General features: G+C 52.3%; 1 protein-coding gene across 1 annotated transcript; it reads left to right on the top strand.

Annotated features, from left to right (window-relative positions):
- Nucleotides 1-23: 23 nt before the first annotated feature.
- E2f2 (E2F transcription factor 2) lies at nucleotides 24-20,338 on the top strand. The gene is made up of 7 exons (XM_026403633.2): nucleotides 24-275; nucleotides 5,876-5,981; nucleotides 9,124-9,343; nucleotides 10,097-10,255; nucleotides 11,397-11,511; nucleotides 13,261-13,453; nucleotides 20,073-20,338. Exons 1-7 carry the CDS (start codon nucleotides 24-26, stop codon nucleotides 20,336-20,338), a joined length of 1,311 nt encoding a protein of 436 aa, XP_026259418.2.
- Nucleotides 20,339-22,042: the final 1,704 nt, after the last annotated feature.

The following is a 22,042-nucleotide window of genomic DNA, read 5'->3' as shown; positions in this document are numbered from 1 at the left end:
GGGTAGGGGGCGCCGCACTCGCCATGCTGCGCGGGCCCCGGGCCCTGGCTCCGGCCGCTGCGCAGCCCGCAAAGGGGGTGACCTCTTTGAGCCCCACGGAGCTGTGGCCGCCCGGCCTCAGCAGCCCCCAGCTCTGCCGGGCCACCACTACCTACCACACCTCGCTGTACCCGCAGACGGTGCCTCCTGCCGCGGCACCTAGCACCTGCCTCGACGCCACTCCCCACGGACCCGAGGGCCAAGTTGTGCGATGCGTGCCGGCAGGCCGGCTGCCGGTAATGCTGGGGACCCCCACTGCTTCTCCCTGTGCTTTCTGGGTGGGGAAAAGGAGGGAGGAGCTCCTGAGATTCAGTTTGAGCGAAGCAGGTTGAATTTGGGGAACGGAGAAGATGAACTTTCAGTTTCCAGAACTTTTTTTGCCCCTAATAACTGAGGGGGAAAAAACCAACCCCATCATTTTCGGAGTTCGGATGAAATCGTCTTATCTACTGTCGTGGGGTGTGCTGAGCACTAAATCGGGAGTCTGGAGACCCAATCCAATGTCCCTAGTGCACTGGGTGACTGGAGAAGTAACTCCACAAGGCACCCATCATTGCCACTGTTCATTCATTTCTTTATTGTACTGGGCACCTGCTGCTTGTCCTCAGGGCTTGGCCTGGGGATACCTTGGGGACTTAAGGCAGGAGTATAAGTCTGGTGGCTCTCTCAGACCTAGTCTGGCTTGGACAGACTGCAGACTGTCGCTCCAGCCAACTCCTTCCCAGGTATATGCCCTAGGTCTTTCCCCAGTCTTCGCTCCCAGATAGGCAGTGGCAGATGCAAATACAGGCAGCCCCCCCCCCCCCCCGGGGGGGGGGGTTCCTGTTCAGCAGGGGTATGCCCTCATGCCCCTGCTGTGGCCAGGGAGGGTCCAAAGTATGGTGGCATCCAGCAGCACAGGGGTGTGTTTTGTGGAAGTGGAATTCCTGGAGCTGAAGCAACCTTAGTCTGGGGGTGGAGTGGGAAAGGGCCTGGGGGCCTGGTGACAGGGCGGGGTTAGGGGAGCCTGTTTTTTCAGTCCTGATTGCCACTAATTCACTGTGTGTATTTGAGTCTGGGCCTCAGTTTCCTCTTCTTGAAAATGCACGTGTGCCTGTGGTAGCTCTGGGGCCAGCTCACCTTGGGTCACTTCTAGCTCCAAGTCCTTGGTTTTAGAAGCTTGCTCCAGGGAGGGAAAGTGGGGGTGTTGTAGTTGGCTTAGTTGTGGTTGTAATAAGTTTGGGTGTCCCCCACTCCCAGGCCTCTGGTGAGATCTGTGACAATCAGCAAGCATGGATCCCTGGCCATCTCTTGCTGTAGGAAGAGTCCCAATTCCTGCTACTGGAATCAGGCTTGGCTTTGCCTCCCCAGAACCCCTTCCTGCCCATTAGTTCCAACTAGGAGGGCAGGAGGCAGGTATGCTATCATCCTCACTTTATAGGTCAAGCACCTGAGAATAACCATCATCTTTCAGTGTCTTGTGTTCAGTATTTTATACTTTAAAATATTCTTGTAGCCTATGAAGTAAGTGGGATTAGTAGCTCCATGCTACAGGGGAAACTGAGGGTCAGAGAGGGGATGTGACCTGTCCAAGGTCATAGAGGGAGATTGGGTAGAGTGACCTGACCCACAAGTCATCTTCCTATATAGCCTTGACTTTCTCCAGTACTACCCGAATTAGATAGAAGGGCCAGTCTCTCCTCTGGCCAGCTGCTTTCAAACTCAGAGTTTCAGTAACAGCTGTGGTTTTGAACTACTTTGGATGCTCCCAGAGGATTCCAGACTGCATCTGTCTGAAACTCCCTCCAGGAGGGGCTCAGTGATCTTGGCAAGGACAGCTCTCTCTTATTCAATGCCTCTCATATGCCAGATACTGCTTGGCACTCTTCAAAACCATCATCTTGGTCAAGATACCCAGGATGAGGTACCTTGAAGGCAAGGAAATTGAGCAGAATAGTGAAGTCACTTGCCCAAGTTACGAGTCAAGGAGTCGGGGAGTCTGCTTACATAGATACCTCTAGAGGCCTGCCAGGTCCAGAGCCCCCTCTCCTGTGGGTTCCCAGATGCCCAGGGCCTCAGCCCCATAGGCAGGCCTGCCCCCTGCTTACTCATTTTACAAGGGTGTGACCCGAAGCAGCTCCAAACCCAACCCTGGGTGTGGCTGCCTGCTTTGTGGCCAGGCTGCAAAGTGCAGGGGGAGCAGGATTTGTTGGGGAGCTGTCCTTTAAAGGGTTGGCAACCAAGATGGAGGGCAGGATGAAGGCTAGACCCCAGGTCTGCCTGTTCCCTGTCCAGTGTTCTTGCCACCACTTGGAGAAGACTCAGGAGATAGTCCTTCATCGAGTCCCTCCTCTGGCCAGGCACGTGATATTCTTCTGTTTCTGCTCTTCAGGGACCTAGGAAGACAGTGGGATTCTGCAAGATTCTGCAATGGTTCTCTTGTCGTTGTGTCTATATTTTTCAAATTTCCTCTGAGAGCCGTAAAAGAAAATAAACTTTTTATTTATTTACTTTTTGAGGTGGTCTGGGGTCTGGCTATGTTGCCTAGGCTCGCCTTGAACTCCTAGGCCCAGGCAATCCTCCTGCCTCAGCCTCCTGAGTAGCTGGGACAACGGGTGTGTGCCATGCTGCAAAGGCTGAAAACAAACCTTTTATTGAGCTGCACAAGGCAGATCAGAAGGGGAGGGGTAGGCTCAGAGGGGTGAGGCCATGATACCCTAAGTCCCCATCTGTCTAGCTACCAGGTGGCACCGATGGGGACTGAAAGTGAGGCTCAGCCCCTTACATGTGCTTCTGCACCTCACTGTCTAACTGAGAGCTTGGGAGAGACTTGGCTCCACTCTGTGTGACCTTGGGCAAGTCACTTCCCCTTCTAAGCCTGAGTTTCCTTTCCTTGATGCCAGTAAGAGGCTTGGCCTGGGGCTTCCGGTAGGTCGCTGTGTTGCTTCCTATAGGTCACTATGTCTTCTCTCTGAGGTTTGGCAGGATGTATTTGAATTCTAACCAGGTTAAAGGGGCTGTCAAAGACGTTGAAATAGGAACCTTGCTGGCCTCTGGGTGTGCTCACAGACCTTTGCTTTCCTTGGCCCCTCACAGCTATCTCTGTCAGCTCACCCTTGAACTTGGCCCTTGCTGGTACCTTAGTGCTGGCAGCTGCCCTGCGTGAGCACTGGCCTGGGCAGGCAGAGCGCTTTTGCTGCACCCTCTCTCTCACTCCTCAGTAGAGGTGGAGTGGACTGTCTCCATTTTACAGGTGGCCCAAGAGGCCAAGTGACCCTGTAGCTCACCCAGCTAATAAGGGGGAGGCCGGGCTGTGCACCAGGTTGGTGTGCCCCAGGCCTGTGATCAGCCTCTCTTTGGGATTATCCTCTGTCATCTCAGTTCTGCAGGCTCAGCCCAGTCACATGCTGACTTCTGGGCAGTGCCTATAGGTGTCAGGGAGGTGTCCCAGGCTGGGGGGCATGGCTGCTTAAGGACCCTGGGAGTAAGGATTATGGTCAGGGGGATTAAGAGAAGGGAGGGGGCCCGTGTGTGTGTGTGTGTGTGTGTGTGTGTGTGTGTGTAAGAGAGAGAGACGCGGAGGCCAGCTATGCCGGCCTTGGCCCCATTCCAGCAAACCCCGGAGAATGTATGTGGCATTGAGCTGACGCAGCCTTGCGCGGCCCTAGGGTCAGACAGACCTGGTTTGAACCCTGAGTCTGCCTTTGTGTGAGCGTGGGCACGTGCCTTAACCCCTGAGCCCACTGTCTGCCCAAGTGCCAGTCCCAGTGTTGCAGAGCTGCGGGAGCATGTGCCCTACCCCCTGCAGGTCTCCTGTTCGGGGGTCCTCTCTGCCACCTCTGGCTGTGCGGGGGTTGAGCTTCTGGTGGGGGAGGCTCTGGGCTGGCCCGGCTCCGCCTCTCTCCCTGACCTTCGTATTCCTTACGAGGGATAGATGAAGGTCCTGGGGTGGACAACCTTGACCGGCTGGACAAAGGCCTCAGAGCTCACCAGCCTCAAGTCCTTGAGCCACAAAGTGGGGTCCCGTGGTGTTGGGAAGGTCTAGTGAAGTGGATGTGGAGGCTTGGCTCGGGGAATGGGCAATGCTTGGGTCTTTCTCTAAGACAGGATGGGGCTAGGTTCCTACACTCTAGGAATTTACCAGTTGAGAGGCAGATAAGGAATATTCAAGAGAGGCTTTGAGAGGAGTGAGCAGGGAGGTGTCTGGGTTATGTCGGGACCTGGGCAGGGGTGGGTGAGAGAAGGGTCATATCCAGGCTCCTCCAACCAAGGAGCAGAGTTCCTCCACTCAGTCCAGGAGGACTTCCTGGAGTGAAGGCCTAATGGAGGAGGCAGGAGGAGCTGTCACCCTACCCCACCCCCCACACACCTGTCAGCCCAGCTGTGCTCAGCAGCGGTTGGAAGACTCAGTCAGCCCTGCTGAGCATGACCTCACCACCAAGTGTTAAATTAAGCCCTTAAGTCAAGTCTGGGTGACTCGGGACAGGGGAGGAAGGAAATGGGCCCAATGGCCCCCTGAACTTTTGTCAAGGAAGATGGTGAGCTTGAATTTTAGCTGTGGGACTGTGTATTTCCTGAATGCCTACTGTGTGCTGAGCCACAGACTGAGAATTTTTCAGATGATGCCTTCTCAGTCTTTACAATAGCCCTGCAGATATTTTCTGCCGCATTTTGCAGAGGAAGAAACCAAAGCTCCTAGAAGCAGAGCATTTTCCCAGGTCACACAGTGAGCCTGAGAGGAGCTGGAGACTCCAACTGGCTCTCTGACCTGTGTCCCAGTGCCCCAGTGCCCTATCCCTGCCCCTGCCCAGCCCTAACCAGAAAGGAGGCCTTTTCCGGGCTGTGAGGCTCTGGGCCGGGTTGGGGCCAGTGGTGAGGAGCAGATGGGTCTGCGGTTTGATTTCCCCAGCAGGTGTTTCCCAAGCTTGGTGGGGGGATGGGGAGGGGCAGCAGGGGCCTCAGCTGCCTGTCCTTAAGACACTGGGGAAGGCTTATTGTCTGCTTCTCAGCAAAGAAAGAATAGCTGAATGTCTCTTGAGGGGACCCTGGATCCCTCAAGCCAGAGGCGGATCATGAGGGTGGGGTGTGTTTGCACTGTTTCCCAGTGTGGGTGCCTCCCTGGGGTGGGGCACCAAGCCAGGAAGTCCCTAGGGTCTGGGCGGATGCTAGGCCACACCCCGATAAGGACCAGCTGTGGGGCTGTGATGGGCACCAGCTGGCTGGGTCAGCTGTTTTTTGCAGAGGGGCTGGTCCCCAACCTGATGTGGTTTAGGCCTCACCTACTACTTCCTCCTTTTATGGCTTCTGGGCCTGGGGTTGGGGGTAGAGGCAGCCTGGGGCCTGTGGTTAGGAACCCTGAGCCTCTGGCCACACTGGATTTGGTAGGGCCTCCAATGCCTGGGCCTCAGAGATGGGATTTTCTTTTCTTTTTTTTTTTTTTTGGAGGGGGGCTATGGAATTGAACCCAGGAGCACTTAATCATTGGGTCCTTTTTATTTTTTATTTTGAGACAGGGTTTTACTAACTTGCTTGGGGACTTGCTAAATTTCGGAGGCTGGCTTTGAACTTGTGATCTTCCTGCCTCAGCCTCCCAAACTGCTGGGATTACAGGTGTCTGCCACCATGCCCAGCTCAAGAGTGGGATTTTTATTTGCCCCTCAGGAGACAGGACATCCCCCTTCTGAACGATTACCTTTCAGGTCATTGATATTTCCTTACCAGTGAGTGTGGCCATGCTGCACCAGGACTCGTGGCAAACTGGAGGTAGCTGCTAGTGGCCTCTGCACCTTAGCCCCAGGTCAGGGAAAGTCTAAAGAAAGACTGATTCTTACTGCACCTCTCTCCCTGTCTCTCCAAGGCCAAAAGGAAGCTGGACCTGGAGGGAATCGGGAGGCCAGTGGTTCCGGAATTCCGGACTCCCAAGGGGAAGTGCATTCGAGTGGATGGCCTCCCCAGCCCCAAAAGTAAGAGCTTCCGATGGGCATCTCAGGGTGGGGTGGCGGGGCAGAGGGCAGCTACCCTCCCCAAATCATCAGAAGCAATATTTGCATTTCCGGTTTATCAAGGTTTCCTGTGTGTTCTCCACTTGATCCTGCCTAAGGCAACTTGAGATTCAGAGAGCTCAAGTGACTTGCCCAGGGTTACACAGCTAGTAAGCGGAATCAGGACTAAAGTCAATGGAAGTCCTGGCACTGCTTCCACACCACATACTGTTCCCTTGTGCCAAATGGGATGCCCGATGCTTTGAGAGACTGCTATTTTTTAAAAAGTTTTTGTATTTAGCCCGGCGTGGTGATGCATGCCTGTAAAGTGGCACTGGAGGCTGAAGGCAGGAGGGCTAAATATGATTCAAGGGGACATGAAGCTTGGATCAATCTAGCCTCTGCCACCTATGAGGTTTCTTTTGTGTTTGTTTTTGGGTACTGGGGATTGAACTTAGCCGCACTCCACCACATCCCCAGCCCTATTTTGTATTTGTTTTAAGAGACAGGGTCTTACTGAGATGCTTAGCACCTCACTTTTGCTGAGGCTGGCTTTGAACTTGCAATCCTCCTGCCTCAACCTCCCAGACCACCTGGATTATAGGTGTGCATCACTGCACCTGGCTTGGGTTTTTTTGTTTTGGTACTGGGGATTGAACCCAGGGACACTTTACTACTGAGCTGCATCCCCAGCCATTTTTTTTTTAAATATTTTTTATTTTGAGACAGGTCTTGTTAAGTTGTTTAGGGTCTCGCTTAATTCTGAGGCTGGCCTCGAACCTGTAGTCCTCCTTCCTGAGCCTCCCGAGTTTCTGGGATTACAGGCGTGCACCACTGTGCCTGGCCACCGGTGAAGTTTTTAAGATCCTGAGAGTGCCCAGATGGAGACTTCCAAAAGCTAAATTAGAGGGGATTTCTGTCTCTTGAGATTTCAGTGCATAGTCTTGTTAAATTGGCATTTTAAGCAAGTGTCTGTGAGAAATACTAGTTTTTCCAGAGAAATAATGAAAAAGGTATGTAACTAGGTGTGTGTTAGTCAGCTTTTTGTCACTGTGACCAAAATACACAACAAAAACAATTTAAGGGAGGAAAAATTTATTCTGGGCTCATGGTTTCAGAGGTTCGGTCTATGGTCAGCCCACTCCATTGCTCTGAACCCAAGGTCAGGCAGAACATCAGGGCAGAAGGGTGTGGTGGAAGGGCATTGCCTGGCTCCTGACAACCAGGAAGCAACTAGAGAGAAAGGGGAAGTGGCCACAGGGAAGGTGAACCCTTCTAGGATGTGCTCCCGTGCCCCACCTCCTTCAGCCACACCCTGCCTACCTACAGTTACCACCCAGTTAGTCCCTTCACACTGGGATGGACCGATTGGGTTACGGGTCTCCCGAGCTAATCATTTCACATGTGAACATTCCTGCATTAACACAGGAGCTTCGGGGGGACACCGCATATCCATACCATCATAAGGTGGGACATGTGAGGAATCTGGGCATCCAGGCAGGGCTCCAACTTGACTGGTCCCTCTTCTTCTGTGAACCTTAGTCATCTTATCTGTAAAAAGAGAGATTACTAGATCAGGAATGATGTGAAAGGTTCCTCTTCAATTGATTGGTAGAGGCTGGCCAGAGCACTGTATTGAAGGATTCTAAATTCAGCAGGATTCGTGAAAAACTGTGCTGATCAATTAGCAATGTCTGCCATGTGCACAAAACCCACTAGAACAGTCTGTATGCCAAACACGTGCTACCTGTGCATTAAAGAATACTGTAGTCCCCTTCCCCAGGAATCTGAGGCTCTCTAAAATTCAGGTTCCAGAACTAGTTTGACCACTCTCTTGCTATGTGACTTGTAAGTCACTTGATTGCAAAAGGCCCCTTATGGTTTAAGATGCTGCTGCTGAGATATGGTCTTGTGACATCTACTTCATTGAGAAAGGGATTTTTTTTTTCCCATGAATTGCCCTATTTGGTGTTATATGACTGATTCCCTCAGATAACCACTGGGCTACCCATGGAAAGAGAAGGCCAGTGTGTGTCTATAAAAATGATCTCAAAGGGCTGGGGTTGTGGCTCAGTGATAGAGCGCTTGCCTAGTATGTGTGAGGCACTGGGTTCGATTCTCAGCACTGCATATACATAAATAAAATAAAGGTCCATTGACAACTAAAAAAATGTTTTTAAAAAAATGTTCTCAAAGTCAGTTTTGTCTCCAGGCACAGGGGCACTTGCCCGTAATCCTATTGACTTTGAAGACTGAGGCAAGAGGATTGCAAGTTTGAGGCCAGCCTCAGCAAATTAGGGAGACTCTGTTTCAAAATACAAGAAGGACTGGTGCCAGGCATGCTGTAATCCCAACAGCTGGGGAGGCTGAGATAGGAGTATCGCAAGTTCAAAGCCAGCCTCAGCAACAGTGAGGCGCTAAGCAACTCAGTGAGACCCTGTCTCTAAATAAATTACAAAATAGGGGGGAAAGAAAAAAAGAAGGACTGGGGGTGTTGCTTAGTGGTAAAGCACTCCTGGCTTTACTCCCCAGTACTGAGAAGGAAAAGAAAGAGAACCCCAACAAATTCAGGTTTGCCATTCTCTCCCTACAGTAAATTTAAATTCTTGGCTTAACTGGTAGGATAGGGTAATGGTTAGGAAGGAAGATTGGAGCCAAACTGCCTGGATTAGAATTCCAGCTTCTCCACTTTCTAGCTCAGGGAACTGGTGACTTAACCTGTTGGTGTCTTTGTTTTCTCGTCTACATCATGGGGATCCGTGCACACCAACCTGATGTGTGTCCTAAGGATTACCTGTATTCACGTATGGAAAGTGCTGGCAACAGTGACCTGCACATAGCAAGCAGCCGTAGTTGATACAGCTGCTCTGAGCTGTGGTGGAAAGGGGCTCCCAACCAGGAGTCAGGACAACTGTCTTCCAGTCTGGACAGTTCCCCCTGATACCTACTATTTTGCTAGGTATCAGTTTCCCTGCCTGAACAACAGCGGTGAACAAGTCCCTACCTCACAGTGTGCTGTGGCTGGAAAGTGGGTGACAGAGGGTGGTACTTAGTGGGTGCAGATCCGTGGAGAGTCCCCAGGCTGGTCCTCCCAGAGCTGTGAATGAGCCTCTCTCCTTTTCAGCCCCCAAATCCCCCGGGGAGAAGACTCGGTATGACACATCGCTGGGGCTCCTCACGAAGAAGTTCATTTACCTCCTGAGCGAGTCTGAGGATGGGGTCCTGGACCTGAACTGGGCTGCTGAGGTGCTGGATGTGCAGAAGCGGCGCATCTACGACATCACCAACGTGCTGGAGGGCATCCAGCTCATCCGCAAGAAGGCCAAGAACAACATCCAGTGGGTGTGAGTGCCTGGGCCGGGCTGGTCAGCACCGTCCAGTGGGTACACTGCGGTGGGCGGGGACAGGGGCAATAGCCAATGGGTGTGATTGTCAGGGGCGGGCTGAAAGGAACATCCAATGGGCGCAAGGGCAGGTTTACATGCTAAGGGCAGAGCCAAAATGTATGAGCGTAGAATGGAAGAGCCCTAGTGCTTGCTGGAGTGATAGAATAAGGGTGGGGACAGTGGAGAAAGATGGCTAGGAGGTGTAAAGGCCTGCCAGGACCCCAGACCCTTCCTTGTGTCAGGGCTATCAAGATCCCCACCTCTTAGTTCAGGAAAGTCCCCTGGGCGCTGAGTAGGCGTAACCCACGTTGCTCTTCCCATTCTATAAGGTCTTAAAGGACAGACCTGCAGCCCCTGGCGTGAACCCTAAGAAAGCCCTAGCAGGGGCGGCAGGACTGAGGCCACTCTGGTTCATTTGGGAAAGGCTGGAGCACAGGGATGGACAGAATGGAGCGCTCTCCAAAACTGGCAATCAGGCCTTCACTTGTTCTCCCTCGCCCATCCTCAAGCCTCGAGTTCCAATCCACAGCCGTTCCCTGGGAGTGTGCATGACCACTAATGTGCACAGCCCAGGGGGGACACCCTTGCTGGCTATGTGACCAGCCTTGTCCTGGAGTTTTGCCCACTCTGCTGGTGCGGCTCCGTGCAGCTCTGGGGTTGGGGCTCCCTGGATGGGGTTGATACTGACACTGGAGACTGCTCTGTTCCCAGAGGCAGGGGACTGTTTGAAGACCCCACTCGGCCTGCGAAGCAGCAGCAGCTTGGGCAGGAGCTGAAGGAGCTGATGAGCAAGGAGCAGGCGTTGGACCAGCTCATCCAGAGCTGCTCCCAGAGCTTCAAGCACCTGACCGAGGATAAAGCCAACAAGAGATATCCTGTTTGCGGTGGGAAGGGGGTCGGGCTGCCTGTTGACAGCTGTTCAGGTGTTGCAGCACCTCCCTGCAGGGATTCTGTTGTCTTAGGGGTTCGATAGATCTGTTTCCTCCTTTCTTAGGCTTTCTTCTCAATCCTATTAAAATTACTTTCTCATTAAAAATAAGCCAAGTGGGGCTGGGGTTGTGGCTCAGCGGCAGAGCGCTCACCACATAAAGATACATAAAGATATTGTGTCCAACTTTAAAAAAATAAGCCAAGTACATTTCTAAGTTGCTGATCCTGGCCTGGAACTCGGTGAACCTTCTGCCTCAGTCTCCCAAGTAGATGGGGCCATAGGCAGGAACCACCATATCAGCTAGTACATTCCTTTAAGTCTAGAAAACAGAGAGAAGTGAGCTTCCACCTTCATGTAGCCATTGTTCCTTCACTCTTCAGCTGTGTGTGTTATTTCAACAGTCGTGTGCCCCTGTATGTTGTACGTGTTATCCAGGTTTTCTCCACTTGGTGTATTACTGTAGATATCTTTCTATGTTACATATTCTTCCTAAACTGTTTGGTTGACCCATGTGAAACCTTTGGTATTTGACCACTTTTTAATCTTTGAAAAAGAAATTTCATATTGTTCAACTTCGTATTTATTCAGGTCCTGGGAATTGAACCCAGAGGTACTCTACCTCTGAACTATATCCCCAGTTCTTTTTAATTTTTTGTTTTGATTTGTTTTGGTTCGGGTACTGGGGATTGAACCCAGGGCCTTGCACATGCAAGGCAAGCACTGTACCAACTGGGCTATATCCCCAGCCCCTTAATTTTTTGTTTTGAGATGGAGTCTTGTTAAGTGGCTTAGGGCCTCACTAAGTTGCTGAGGCTGGCCTTGAACTTGTGATCCTCCTGCCTCAACCTGGAAGCACCTGGCATAAAGTAGCATTTTAAGATGATTTTTTTTCTCTCCATTTGCTTTCTAATGGGATTCAGGGTGGCTTGTGATATTGAAGAGCAGAGGATACTTTTGAGGTATTTCTGAGATGTTTAAAGAATTTTGAGAAGGTGATGTGTGGAGGCTTTGGAGCGGTGAGTGGAGGCCCTGCCTGGGGGACTGGAGGCAGTGACTTTTCTTGACTCTCCCTGCCCCTACACTGGCCTATGTGACCTACCAGGACATCCGTGCCATGGGCAACTTCAAGGAGCAGACGGTAATCGCTGTCAAGGCCCCTCCACAGACGCGACTGGAAGTGCCCGACAAGGCTGAGGTGAGGGGGCGAGCATGCGCTGAAGAGCCAAGTGGGACCGGCTAGGTGGCTCTCTGGACTCTGTCCCTGGCACTGCCCGGCCCCAAGTTATGCTGTTCCATGCTGTGCCCATGGCAGTATTGGTGGCCTCCAAGCTGGGGCAGAAATGGCAGAAGCTGGAAAGGGCAACAGAGACAGAGTTCTCGCCTGAGGAAATCTGTCCCTCCAGAGGCTCTGTTCTGTCTGCATCCCACCTGCCCTGGGTTCCTCCTCATATGCATGTGTGGGCCCACACGCCACCATGTTAGTACTCACAAAAATTCTTTCCTGCGGACTGTGTGCTCCCAGGTTCAAGATCAAAATTTCTGTGTGTGTGTGTGTGTGTGTCTTGGAGATTGAACCCAGGGGTGCTTTACCACTGAGCCACGTTCCCAGCACTTTTTAAAATTTTGAGACAGGGTCTCACTAAGTTGCTGAGGGCCTCACTAGGTTGCTGAGACTGGCCTTGAACTTGCATTCCTCCTGCCTCAGCCTCCTGAGTAGCTGGGATTACAGATGTGCACCACGGTGCCTGGCAAGATCAAAATTCTTAACTCTCCCCATGAGGCCTCTGGTGCCCTGACCCCAGCTGACCTGTCAATCTCCACTTCCATGCCTGCCCCATCTGCCTTTGCTTTGGCCACGGTGACCTATGAGCAGTCTCCTACCACACTAAGCACATCTTTATGCAAGACCTTCACACGTGCCGTTCCCTGCAGCTGCAATGCTCCTTTCCCTCTGCCTGGTTTTCTGCTACTTATCCTCAAGTCTCAGCTTGAACATGAGTCACTTCCTTGAGGAAGTGTTCCCTGGTCACCCTCTGACCTCATAGCCACCTGTGCTTTCCTCACACACTCACTCTCCATTCCCTGGGACGTGTCTGGCGTGATGGCATGATCGCCTCCTGCTTCGTCTGTTAGAGTGTAGGCTTCAGGAGAGAACAGTCTGCGTGCCTTGTGTCTGCAGCCCAGGGTCTGGCACATAGGGAGGGCTCTAGAAGGGATTTGATTGAAGGAAGAAGTGGAAGCTACAGGGTTGATTAAGGCCTCATTCCTCCCTTGGAGGAGCTCAGGACCTTGTGGGGAAGAGACCCAAGCAAACAGTGGTGCTGTCATTTGTAACTGAAGATGGGCTTCGAGGGCAGAATGTGCAGAGGAAGCATCCTGGGGGGTGACAGTTGAACTGGGTCTTAAAGACTAAGCAGGTTTTGGAGACTGACCGTGTGCCTGAATGGAGTGTGTGTAGACACTCGCAGGTTTTGTTTTTGTTGGTTTTTATTATATTTTTTAGTTATAGATGGACACAATACCTTTGTATGGATGTATATATGTATGTATGTATTTTTAATGTAGTGCTGAGAATCAAACCCTGTGCCCCACACATGCTGGGCAAGTGCTCAGCCACTAAGCCACAACCCCAGCCCGACACTCAGAGGTTTTGTAGCAGGTGTGTGGTAGGGAAGGGCTGAGGCCTCGTGGCAGGACTGTGTCACTCTGCCTCTCCGTGCGGCATCACAGGCTCAAAGCCAAGGTACTCTTCCTGAAAACAGAGCTGGGGTCCGACAGCCAGAATGCACCGTCTGCCGCAGGCCAGGCAGGGTGCACGTGGAGCCCGGAGTTTGAGCTTCCTCATGTGGACAGTGGCAGCCACATGTGTCTCTGCAGTCACACCAACCCATACATCAGTGTCCAGCTGCCCAGGGCCATGAGCTGCCTTTTCTTCCTCTTCCAGGAGAACCTGCAGATATACCTGAAGAGCACCCAAGGGCCCATTGAAGTCTACCTGTGCCCGGAGGAGGTGCAGGAGCCAGAGAGTCCTGCCAAGGAGCCCCTCCCCTGCACCTCTGCCCTCAGCCCCAGCCTTGACTGTGCCCAGCCCAGCAGCAGCAGCGACCCTGCCGTCCTGGAGCTCGAGCCATCCTCAGGTAGGGACCTCTGCACAGAGAGACGGAGGTGGGGGAGCAGCTGCCTTTGTTGGATGCCCATTCTCTCCAGCAGCTGGGGGTTCGGTCGCCTCCCCAACATAGGTGCACTGCACTTTGTGCTGTGGAAGCACCGGGGCACCACTCATCGGGGAGCCAGTGCTGTTCCCAGGCCCAGGAGGGCTTGGATCTGAACCCAGCTCTGCTGCTTTCCAGCTGTATGCATTGGGCAAGTTCTTGAAGCCCTGTTGGCCTTGACTTCATCATCTGTAAGAAGTTGGGCATAAGAATTAATGACAGCTAGTTCCTGGGGCCAGCCCAGGGCTCTCTCCGCAGGCAGAGGGGCTCACCCTTGACTGGGAGGTGAGAGGTGCAGCTGGTGACACTGATGGGACGTTTCCAGGGAGCAGAGAGGGAGGGGAAATCCCCGGGAGGGTGGAAGGCCTCAGGTGCAGAGCCAGAAAAGGGCCCTGTTGCAGGATGGCCCAGGTGTTACTGGCGCACACAGCCGGCTGGACCGCCAGGATTCCTCAGGGCCACGTGAGCCAGTGGTCTACTGTTTGTTTTTTCAGGAGAATTCCTTCAGGTAGAACCCTAGTGTTTCAATAAAGGCAGAGCTAGAACTGGTCTGATGGGCGTCTGGTGGGGTGTTCTACAGAACGAAGGTTGGATTCCATTTCTCTAACTCGGAGCTTGACAGACTATTGCCTGCAGGTCAAATCTGGCCTGCTGATATATGACCCATGAGCTAAGAATGGTTTTTATTTTTTATTTTTTTTCTTGTGATTCTGGGGATCAACCCCGGGGCCCTGTGCAAACTAGGCAAATGCTGTACCACCTAGCTATATTCCCAGTCTGGTTTTAACATTTTTAGAGTTGAGGAGGTACAACTGCGTTACAGAGACACAAGTGTCCTGAAAAACCTAAAATGCTATCCAGTCCTGTAGAAAGTTTACTGACCCTGATCCACAACCCTTCATTTTAGACGTGAGTAAACCAGAGAGAGCAAGTGGTTTCCCTAAAGTCACACAGCAAGTTGATGGCAGAAATGAGACAAGAGCCATACTCTCACCTCTTCTCTAATGATCTCCTTTCTGTTTGTTGGCCTTGTCCGGGAGCCAGGCTTCTCCGCGTGCCGGCCATCTGTTCCTCTGGGCACCTCCCCAGTGCCTATCTCCTACCCCAGGCTCGTGCCCCACCCTGTCTTCCCTCCTCCTGTTCTGCCTTCTCACTTGTTTGTTGGCATGGGCACAGTTCTCCAAAGGGAGAACCACCTGAGTGGTACGGCAGTGTCCCCCGAGACCCTGTGTGGAGGCTGACCCCACAGTGTAAGGAAGGGCAAAGCTTTGACCTCAGTTCACCGGTCAAGATCTCAGGAGTCAAGGCTCACGGAGCACAGCGGGGAGCCAGCCCTACTCCGGGTGGCGTGCGATGGCTGCCCCTCACCTTGTCACCTGGCCTCATAGTCCTGTCCCTGTGAAGTTTGGAGGAGGAACACACACAGTCCGTGTTCTGTCCTGAAGTGGAGTCATTTTGAGGGCTCAGCATCAGAGGCCAGAACCAAAGTGGAGGCCACAACCATGTTGGCTCTTGGGTCCTGTCCCTGTTCTGTCATCCCCAGGGGGAATTGCCAACCCTCTGCGGCCTCCGTGTCCCTCATCTTAGAAGGGGTGGGACAAGAGTTGCTCCTAAGGCCCCCCCCAGGCTCTGACACTCTGAGGAAAACTAAAGGTAGCTGATGACACAGGGTCGGAGGCTGGGAGATTTGGGTTTGAGACGGTACCTCACCTCTGAGTGACTTGGTTCCTGTAGGAGAGTCACCTTAACTTCTCCAAGCCTCGGTTTCCAATCTCTGAAATAAGGACGCTTAAAATTCCCTCAGGGCCAGCTCTGGTGACGTGCACCTGTGGCCCCAGCTTCTTGGGAGGCTGAGGTGGGAGGACTGCTTGAGCCTGGTAGTTTGGGCCAGCCTGGGCCACACAGACCAACTCTTCGCAAAACAGAAGCAGCAAGGCCTGGCATGGTGGGGCACGCCTGTAGTCCCAGGACACAATCACCTAGGAAGGAGCCAGGTCCCACCTGTGGCACAGGTGTCCCCACGTCTTATCTCAGTTACTGCTTCTAGTAAGAGGTGTGGCGGGAGTCTGAGCCCATGTCGTGCTTGTTCCCAAGCCAGGCCTCTTCCTGTAAGGGCCCCAGTGGGCTGAACAGAGGTTGGGGTTTGTCTGTAGGTCTTTCTTCTTTCTTTCCTTCCATCCTGGGGATTGAACCCAGGGGAGCCCTTCCACTGAGCCTCCTTCCTCAGCCCTGTGTACTTTTTATTTGGAGACAGGGTCTCTCTAAGTGGCCAAAGCTTGTCCTCCTTCCTCAGCCTCCACGTAGCTGGGATTAAGGTGTGCACCCTGTCAATTTTTTTTTTAATATTTTTTTTTGAGAGAGAGAGAATTTTTAAATATTTATTTTTTAGTTCTCGGCGGACACAACATCTTTGTTGGTATGTGGTGCTGGGGATCGAACCCGGGCCGCACGCATGCCAGGCGAGCGCGCTACCGCTTGAGCCACATCCCCAGCCTCTGTCAATTTTTTTTTTTTAGAGAGAGAGAGAGAGAGAGAATCTTTTAATATTTATTTTTAGTTCTCGGCGGACACAACATCTTTGTTGGTATGTGGTGCTGGGGATCGAACCCGGGCCGCACGCATGCCAGGCGAGCGCGCTACCGCTTGAGCCACATCCCCAGCCCCCCCTGTCAATTTTTTTAATTCAAATTTTATTGACTTCTCTGGGCCTGGTTTCCTCATCTGAAGTAGAGGTGACAGCATTGCCTCCTTCAGGGATGCGTGGGTGTCAGGAGGGGGGACTGCACCGTGCCTCACCTGGGGAGCGGAGCAGGCCACCTGCAGGCCACCGCCTGGGCTTTCTGCCGGCCGTTGTGCCCTGCCATTCCACCGTCTCCCCCTCATTTCACGGTGGATATGTAGTCACTGTCCTCCACTTTAGAGGTGAGAAATTGGAGGCTCAGAACCATGGAGTCACTTGCCCAGATCACCCAGCCACTTAGAGGTGGGTCACGGTCTGCCCACGGTGCTCTGTTATTTCCAAAGCTGACTTGGTCGGACATGAAGGGATGACCGCGATGGCGCGGTTCTGGGATGAGACTATTTGACAGACAGTTTCCGGGGCCCCATTCCACGTCCCTGTGTAGGAAATCACCGTCCTCCCTGAGAGGACACGGAGGTGGTGTGCCAGGAAGATGGCCAGTGTGGCTGGAGGGCGGGGTGGGGTGGGGGATGGAGAGGGAGGCAGGGCGGGATGGCACAGGGTCATTTCAGCCCTGACCAGAACCTGGGTTTTATTCCAAGCCAGAGGGGAGCCATTAAGGTTTTAAGTAGGAACACAGACTTCTGGGGAGGCTCCAGCCGTGATGCAGGTGCAGGGGCCTGACCACAGCAGGGGGATGGAAGAGAAGGGCAGGGTGGGGACTGTGGTCGGTGTGGCCATGACCAGTCTGGCTCCAGGACCACAGGCTGGGGGATGGCAGGATCCTGGAGGCTTCTTGGCAGCCACAGGGCCACTGAGGTCAGCTGGGGAGGAGAGTGCCACCAGAGGAGAGAGAGTCGGGTGTGGAGCCCGGGGCCTTTGAGGTTGGAGGGGGGAAGAGGAGGATCCAGCCCAGGGAGACCCAGAAGAAGTGGCCAGAAAAGGAGAGGAAAACCAGCGGAATCTTCCTGGGAGCCAAGTCCAGAACAGAGCATCGGGTGCCTCCAAATAAGTGGAGGCCAGAGAGGGCTTGGGATGCGGCTCGGGGTGGAGAGCAAGGCCCAGTGAGGCCCTGGGTGCTGTCCCCAGTCCTGGAGGGACGAGGAGAGGAGGCCAGAGAACAGAGCAGAGGATTCAGCAACATGGAGGCCATGGGTTCAGTGACGCGGTGAGGAGTAGGAATAGTGATGGAGAAGTAGAAAGCCAACAGGCTTCTCAAATACGAGAGGGAGTTTACCATGACAGGGAGTGATCAAATGGGCTGGGAATTAGGTGGGGTCCTGAGGCCAGGTATACTTTTTTTTTTTTCTTCTTCAAATTGGGCATCTTAACCATCTTCAAGTTCAGTTCAGGGTTTACTAGCACATTCTTGCCTCTGGGCACCCCTCGAGGCACCTAACTAATCCATCCACAAGAACTCCCGCTCGCCCCTCCCCCCCACCATTCACTGTCTCCGGATTTTGACTGTTCCATGGGATCATGCGGTATTTATCTTTTTGTGACTGGCTTATTTCACTCACTTAATATAGCCCCCTCAAGATTCTTCCATGTTATAGCATATGTCAAAATTTCCTTCCATTTGAAAAACAAAAATTTCTTTCCTCTTGAAGGCAGGAGAACATTCCATTGTCTCTCCATCCATCTGTCAACAGACCCTTGGGCTACTTCTACGTTTTAACTATTGTGAATATGTTTCCGTGAGCTTGAGTGGGAATGTGTCCTTGAGCCCCTGTCCCTTTTTTTTGTACCAGGGATTGAACCTAGGGGTGCTCAACCACTGAGACACATCCCCAGCCCTTTTTAAATATTTTTTAGAGACAGGGTCTCACTGAGTTGCTTAGGGCCTTGTTAAGTTGCTGAGCCTGGCTTTGAACTCTTGATCTTCCTGCCTCAGGCTCCCAAACTGCTGGGATTACAGGCCTGAGCCGCTGCACCTGGCTCCTGCTCTTTTTCATTTTGGGGGGGGGGTACATATCTGGAAGTGGAATTACCAAGTCCTACATCAATTCTATTTTTATTTATTTATTTTTTGTGGTGCTGGGGGTCAAACCCAGGGCCTTGTGCATGCTAAGCATATGCTTTGCCACTGAGCTACATTCCTAGCCTCTCGGGTTTTTTTTTTTTCTTTCTTTTTTTTATGGTACCGAGTCTCAGACCCAGGGTCTCATGCAAATGGTCTACCACTGAGCTCCACCTCCGACTCTATTTTTATTTTTTTGAGAACTTACCATACTGTTTTTTTGTTTTATTGTTTTTTACTGATTTTATTTTTTTAAAATACACAACAGCGGAATGTATTACGATTCTTATTACACATATAGAGCACAATTTTTCGTATCTTTGTATAAAATATGTTCACACCAATTCATGTCTTTATACATGTAACTTTTTTCTTGCATTACAATTCTTATTACACATTTATACCACAATTTTTCATATCTCTGTATATAAAGCAGGTGGACACCCAATTCGTGTCTTCATCCACATACTTTGGATAATGATGTCCATCATATTCCACCATCCTTGCTAATCCCCTGCCCCCTCCCTTTCCCTCCCTCCCCTCTTCCCTATCTAGAATTCATCTGTTCCTCCCGTGCTCCCCCTCCTACCCCGTCACCATGCTGTTTTCCATAGCAACTGGACCGTCTTGCATTCCCACAGTGAAGCACAAGGGTTCTGGTTTCTCCATCTGCATCCTTGCTGGCACTTGGTATTTTTCTTTTTTGATAGTAGCGTCCTAACAGGTGTAAGGAGGTGTATCATTATAGATTTTTTTTTTTTTTTTGCTTTGTTTTAAACAGTACCAGGGGTTGAACCCAGGGCTGTTCTAGGAGTCACATCCCTAGTTTTTTTTTTTATTTTAAGACAGCATCTCACTAAGTTGCTGAGGCTGCCCTTGAACTTGGCAGTCCTCCTGCCTCAGGCTCTTGGGTTGCTGGGATTACAGGTGTGCGCCACCATGCTTATCCATCTTTAATCAGGTTTTTTTGCCTGTTGAGTTATAGGAGCACTCTGTGTAATTTTGGATAGTAATCCCTTACCAGATCATGATTTGCAAATATTTTCTCCCCTTCTATGCGTTGCTTTTTTCACTCTGTTGATTCTGTCTTTGGTGCAAAATATTTTCAATTTTTTGAGCTGGATGCATGCCTGTAATCCCAGCATCTCCAGGAGGCTGAAGCAGGATCCCAAGTTTGAGGCCAGACCTTGTCTCAAAATTAAATAAATAAAAAGGGCTGAGGGTGTAGGTCAGTGGTAGAGCACTTGCCTAGCATGTGTGAGGCCCGGGTTCAATCCTAGGTACTGCAAAAAATTTCTAAAAATATATACGAAGTTCAGTTTGTCTATTTTTTTCTTCTAGTGCTTGTGCTTTTGGTATCATATCCAAGAAACCAAGCCAGATCCAACATTATAAAGCTTCTGTTCTGTGTTTTCTTCTAAGAGTTTTAAGTCTTAGTCCTTATGTTTAGGCCTTTGATCATTTTGAGTTCATTGATGTTAGATAAGGGTCCAGCCTGATTCTTCTGCATGTGGGCATCCATTTTCTCAGCATCATTTATAAAAAAGACTGTCCCTTAGGGGAACATGCTTTTGAAAGTTATGAGTCAGTGGAGTATATCTGTGTACCGATGGGCAGGATCTAGGTGATGCTGGAAGAGGGAATGATCTCAGGAACAGGGCCTCCAAGTGAGAGGCGGTGGGCTGGGTGTCAAAGCTGGGGGTGGGTTTTGAGAGTGGAAACTCCACCCACCAAAGGTGAGGGAGAGAGTGTGGGGGAATGCTGGAGGTTTCTGGAGTGGGAAAGGCAGGAAGGCTGTCCCGCCTGCTCGGGTCCAGGCATGACCTCTGTCTCTTTGTCTCCAGAATCAGCGCTGACTCCACCACAGGTGCCACTGCCACCATCACCATCCCTTGTCCCCTTGGAGGCCACCGACAGCATGCTGGAGCTGCCGCACCCACTTCTGCAGCAGACCGAGGACCAGCTCCTGTCCCCGACCCTGGCGTGCAGCCCCCTGATCAACTTCTCTCCGCCCCTGGACCAGGATGACTACCTGTGGGGCTTGGATGGGGGAGAGGGCATCAGCGATCTCTTCGACTCCTACGACCTTGGTGACCTGTTGATTAATTGAGGGGCCGCAGCAGCCCACCCCCATCTCTACCTCCTCGCAGACAGACTGACAGGTCCTCTGCCTGCACAGGGACATTGGACACAAGGTGCCACCCTCAGGGCATGAGAGTCTCCTCTCCTTTCTGACCTCCCTGCCAGCAGAAGCTGTCTGGGGACAGGTGGAGGATGTGGGGGAGGGGCAAATGAGGGGTTGGGTCCTGTCCTTCCTCTCTGACCTCTGACCTCTCATGTGAAGGACCACAGGTGCAGGTTATTAGGTTCAGGGAAAGGCCCCGCCACCTCCTTTTGGGGGGTTATTAGGACCCTTGATTTTCCGAGAAGCACTTAATGCCCTTGTATTTATTTCAGGTTAAGTTGTGTTTGTCATTCTTCCTGAGTTTTAGCAGGGAGATTGTTCTAGTTTCTGGCAAGGCTTCTCCTCAGATAGGTCCATTCCCGCCCACTGTCCAAGGGCAGGCCTTCCAGGGGACCAGACACTGGTCTCTGAGGAGTTGTCCAGTTTACCAGAAAGCTCATTGCACTTAGGCCTCAGGATTATCGCCAGTGCCAGGCCCTTGACCTCTCCAGCCGAGGTGTCGGCCTGGGACTCCTGGTCTTCATCTCACAGAAGGTTCCAGCGGCCATCTTGGGGCAGGCAGCTTTGTGGTTCCTGTGGAAATAGGAGCAGCTGATCCAGGAGACTCCTTTCCTAGGAATTCCTTACCTCTTCCTCACCTTAGAATGTAAAAGTGATCTCCCAGGGAGGCGGCAGAGAAGACTCTGAGGACAGACAGGAGTGTGCAGGGGACACTCTGGCTGCCGCGGACACCTGAGCCCGGGGAGGCAGAGGCAGGTCCACCAGAGAAGAGGAAGAGGCAGGAGCAGGGACCTGCAGGAAGCATGGCCCTGGGGCTGCTGGTGCCCTCCCCAGTGTCCCTGGGAGCACGCACGTGTGTGCCCCGCTGTTGGAGGGGATAACGTTTTAGGGACATCCCCTTCCCTCCAGTTCTTGTAGATCTCTAAGGACACAGGTGGCCAGGGCTTGGTGGCACGTTTGCTCCTTTTGGTCACTGTAATGCTGAAGCTTCACGGCAGACCAGGCCTTGGCAGTTAACAAAATAGGTTTGTGTCGCCCTTGCAGGCGTGGGGACTTGAGAAGCTCTTTTGGCTTTACGCGCCCAGTCCCCCAGGGGCCTGACCATCCCACCTGCAGCCCTCTCGCCCAGCCCACCCACCCGGGCTGAGCCAAGGCTGTGCCTTCTGGAGAGAGGCACCCAGGGGTGGTGGTCTGAAAGACCTTCCACCCGCCTCAGGGAGCTAGGGCTCCTCAGGAGCTCAGCTGGGCAGCACTTTTTTTTTTTTTTTTAATGTTTGTAGCATTAAGTTGATTTAAAATATGAAGTTGACTTTGTTGAGTTGAAGTTTGGGGTGTGAGCTTGAGAGTGGGGCCTAATGTGAGCGAATGCCCAGTTGGAGGCAGCTGTGCTTTGTGGTTGGCTCAACTTCCCGGGCCCCCAAGTTAGCCCTCCCAGGAGTAGACATCGGCTCACAGACGCCCTTCTCTTATTTTGTATGCTTTATGGACATGGATTCGGTCTCCACTCCCCAAAACCTCACAGGGGGCTCATTAGAAGCCCACTGGAAGCCCCGGCTGGGAGTGGCTTTGGCCCCCTCCTGGGGGGTGAGGTCTGCTGTGGGGCAAGTGGGGCTGGGGGGAATGTTCCTG

Source organism: Urocitellus parryii, chromosome 11, assembly GCF_045843805.1.
Source record: "Urocitellus parryii isolate mUroPar1 chromosome 11, mUroPar1.hap1, whole genome shotgun sequence".
Lineage (NCBI taxonomy): Eukaryota > Metazoa > Chordata > Mammalia > Rodentia > Sciuridae > Urocitellus > Urocitellus parryii.
The sequence above is the reverse complement of the archived record's forward strand: the minus strand, read 5'-3'. Positions and strand labels throughout refer to the sequence as shown.

Coding starts and splice junctions, on each gene's coding strand:
- E2f2 (XM_026403633.2), top strand. CDS start 24: ATGCTGCGCGGGCCCCGGGCCCTGGCTCCGGCCGCTGCGCAGCCCGCA. Junction 276..5,875: donor TGCCGGCAGGCCGGCTGCCG/GTAATGCTGGGG, acceptor TGTCTCTCCAAG/GCCAAAAGGAAGCTGGACCT. Junction 9,344..10,096: donor AAGAACAACATCCAGTGGGT/GTGAGTGCCTGG, acceptor CTCTGTTCCCAG/AGGCAGGGGACTGTTTGAAG.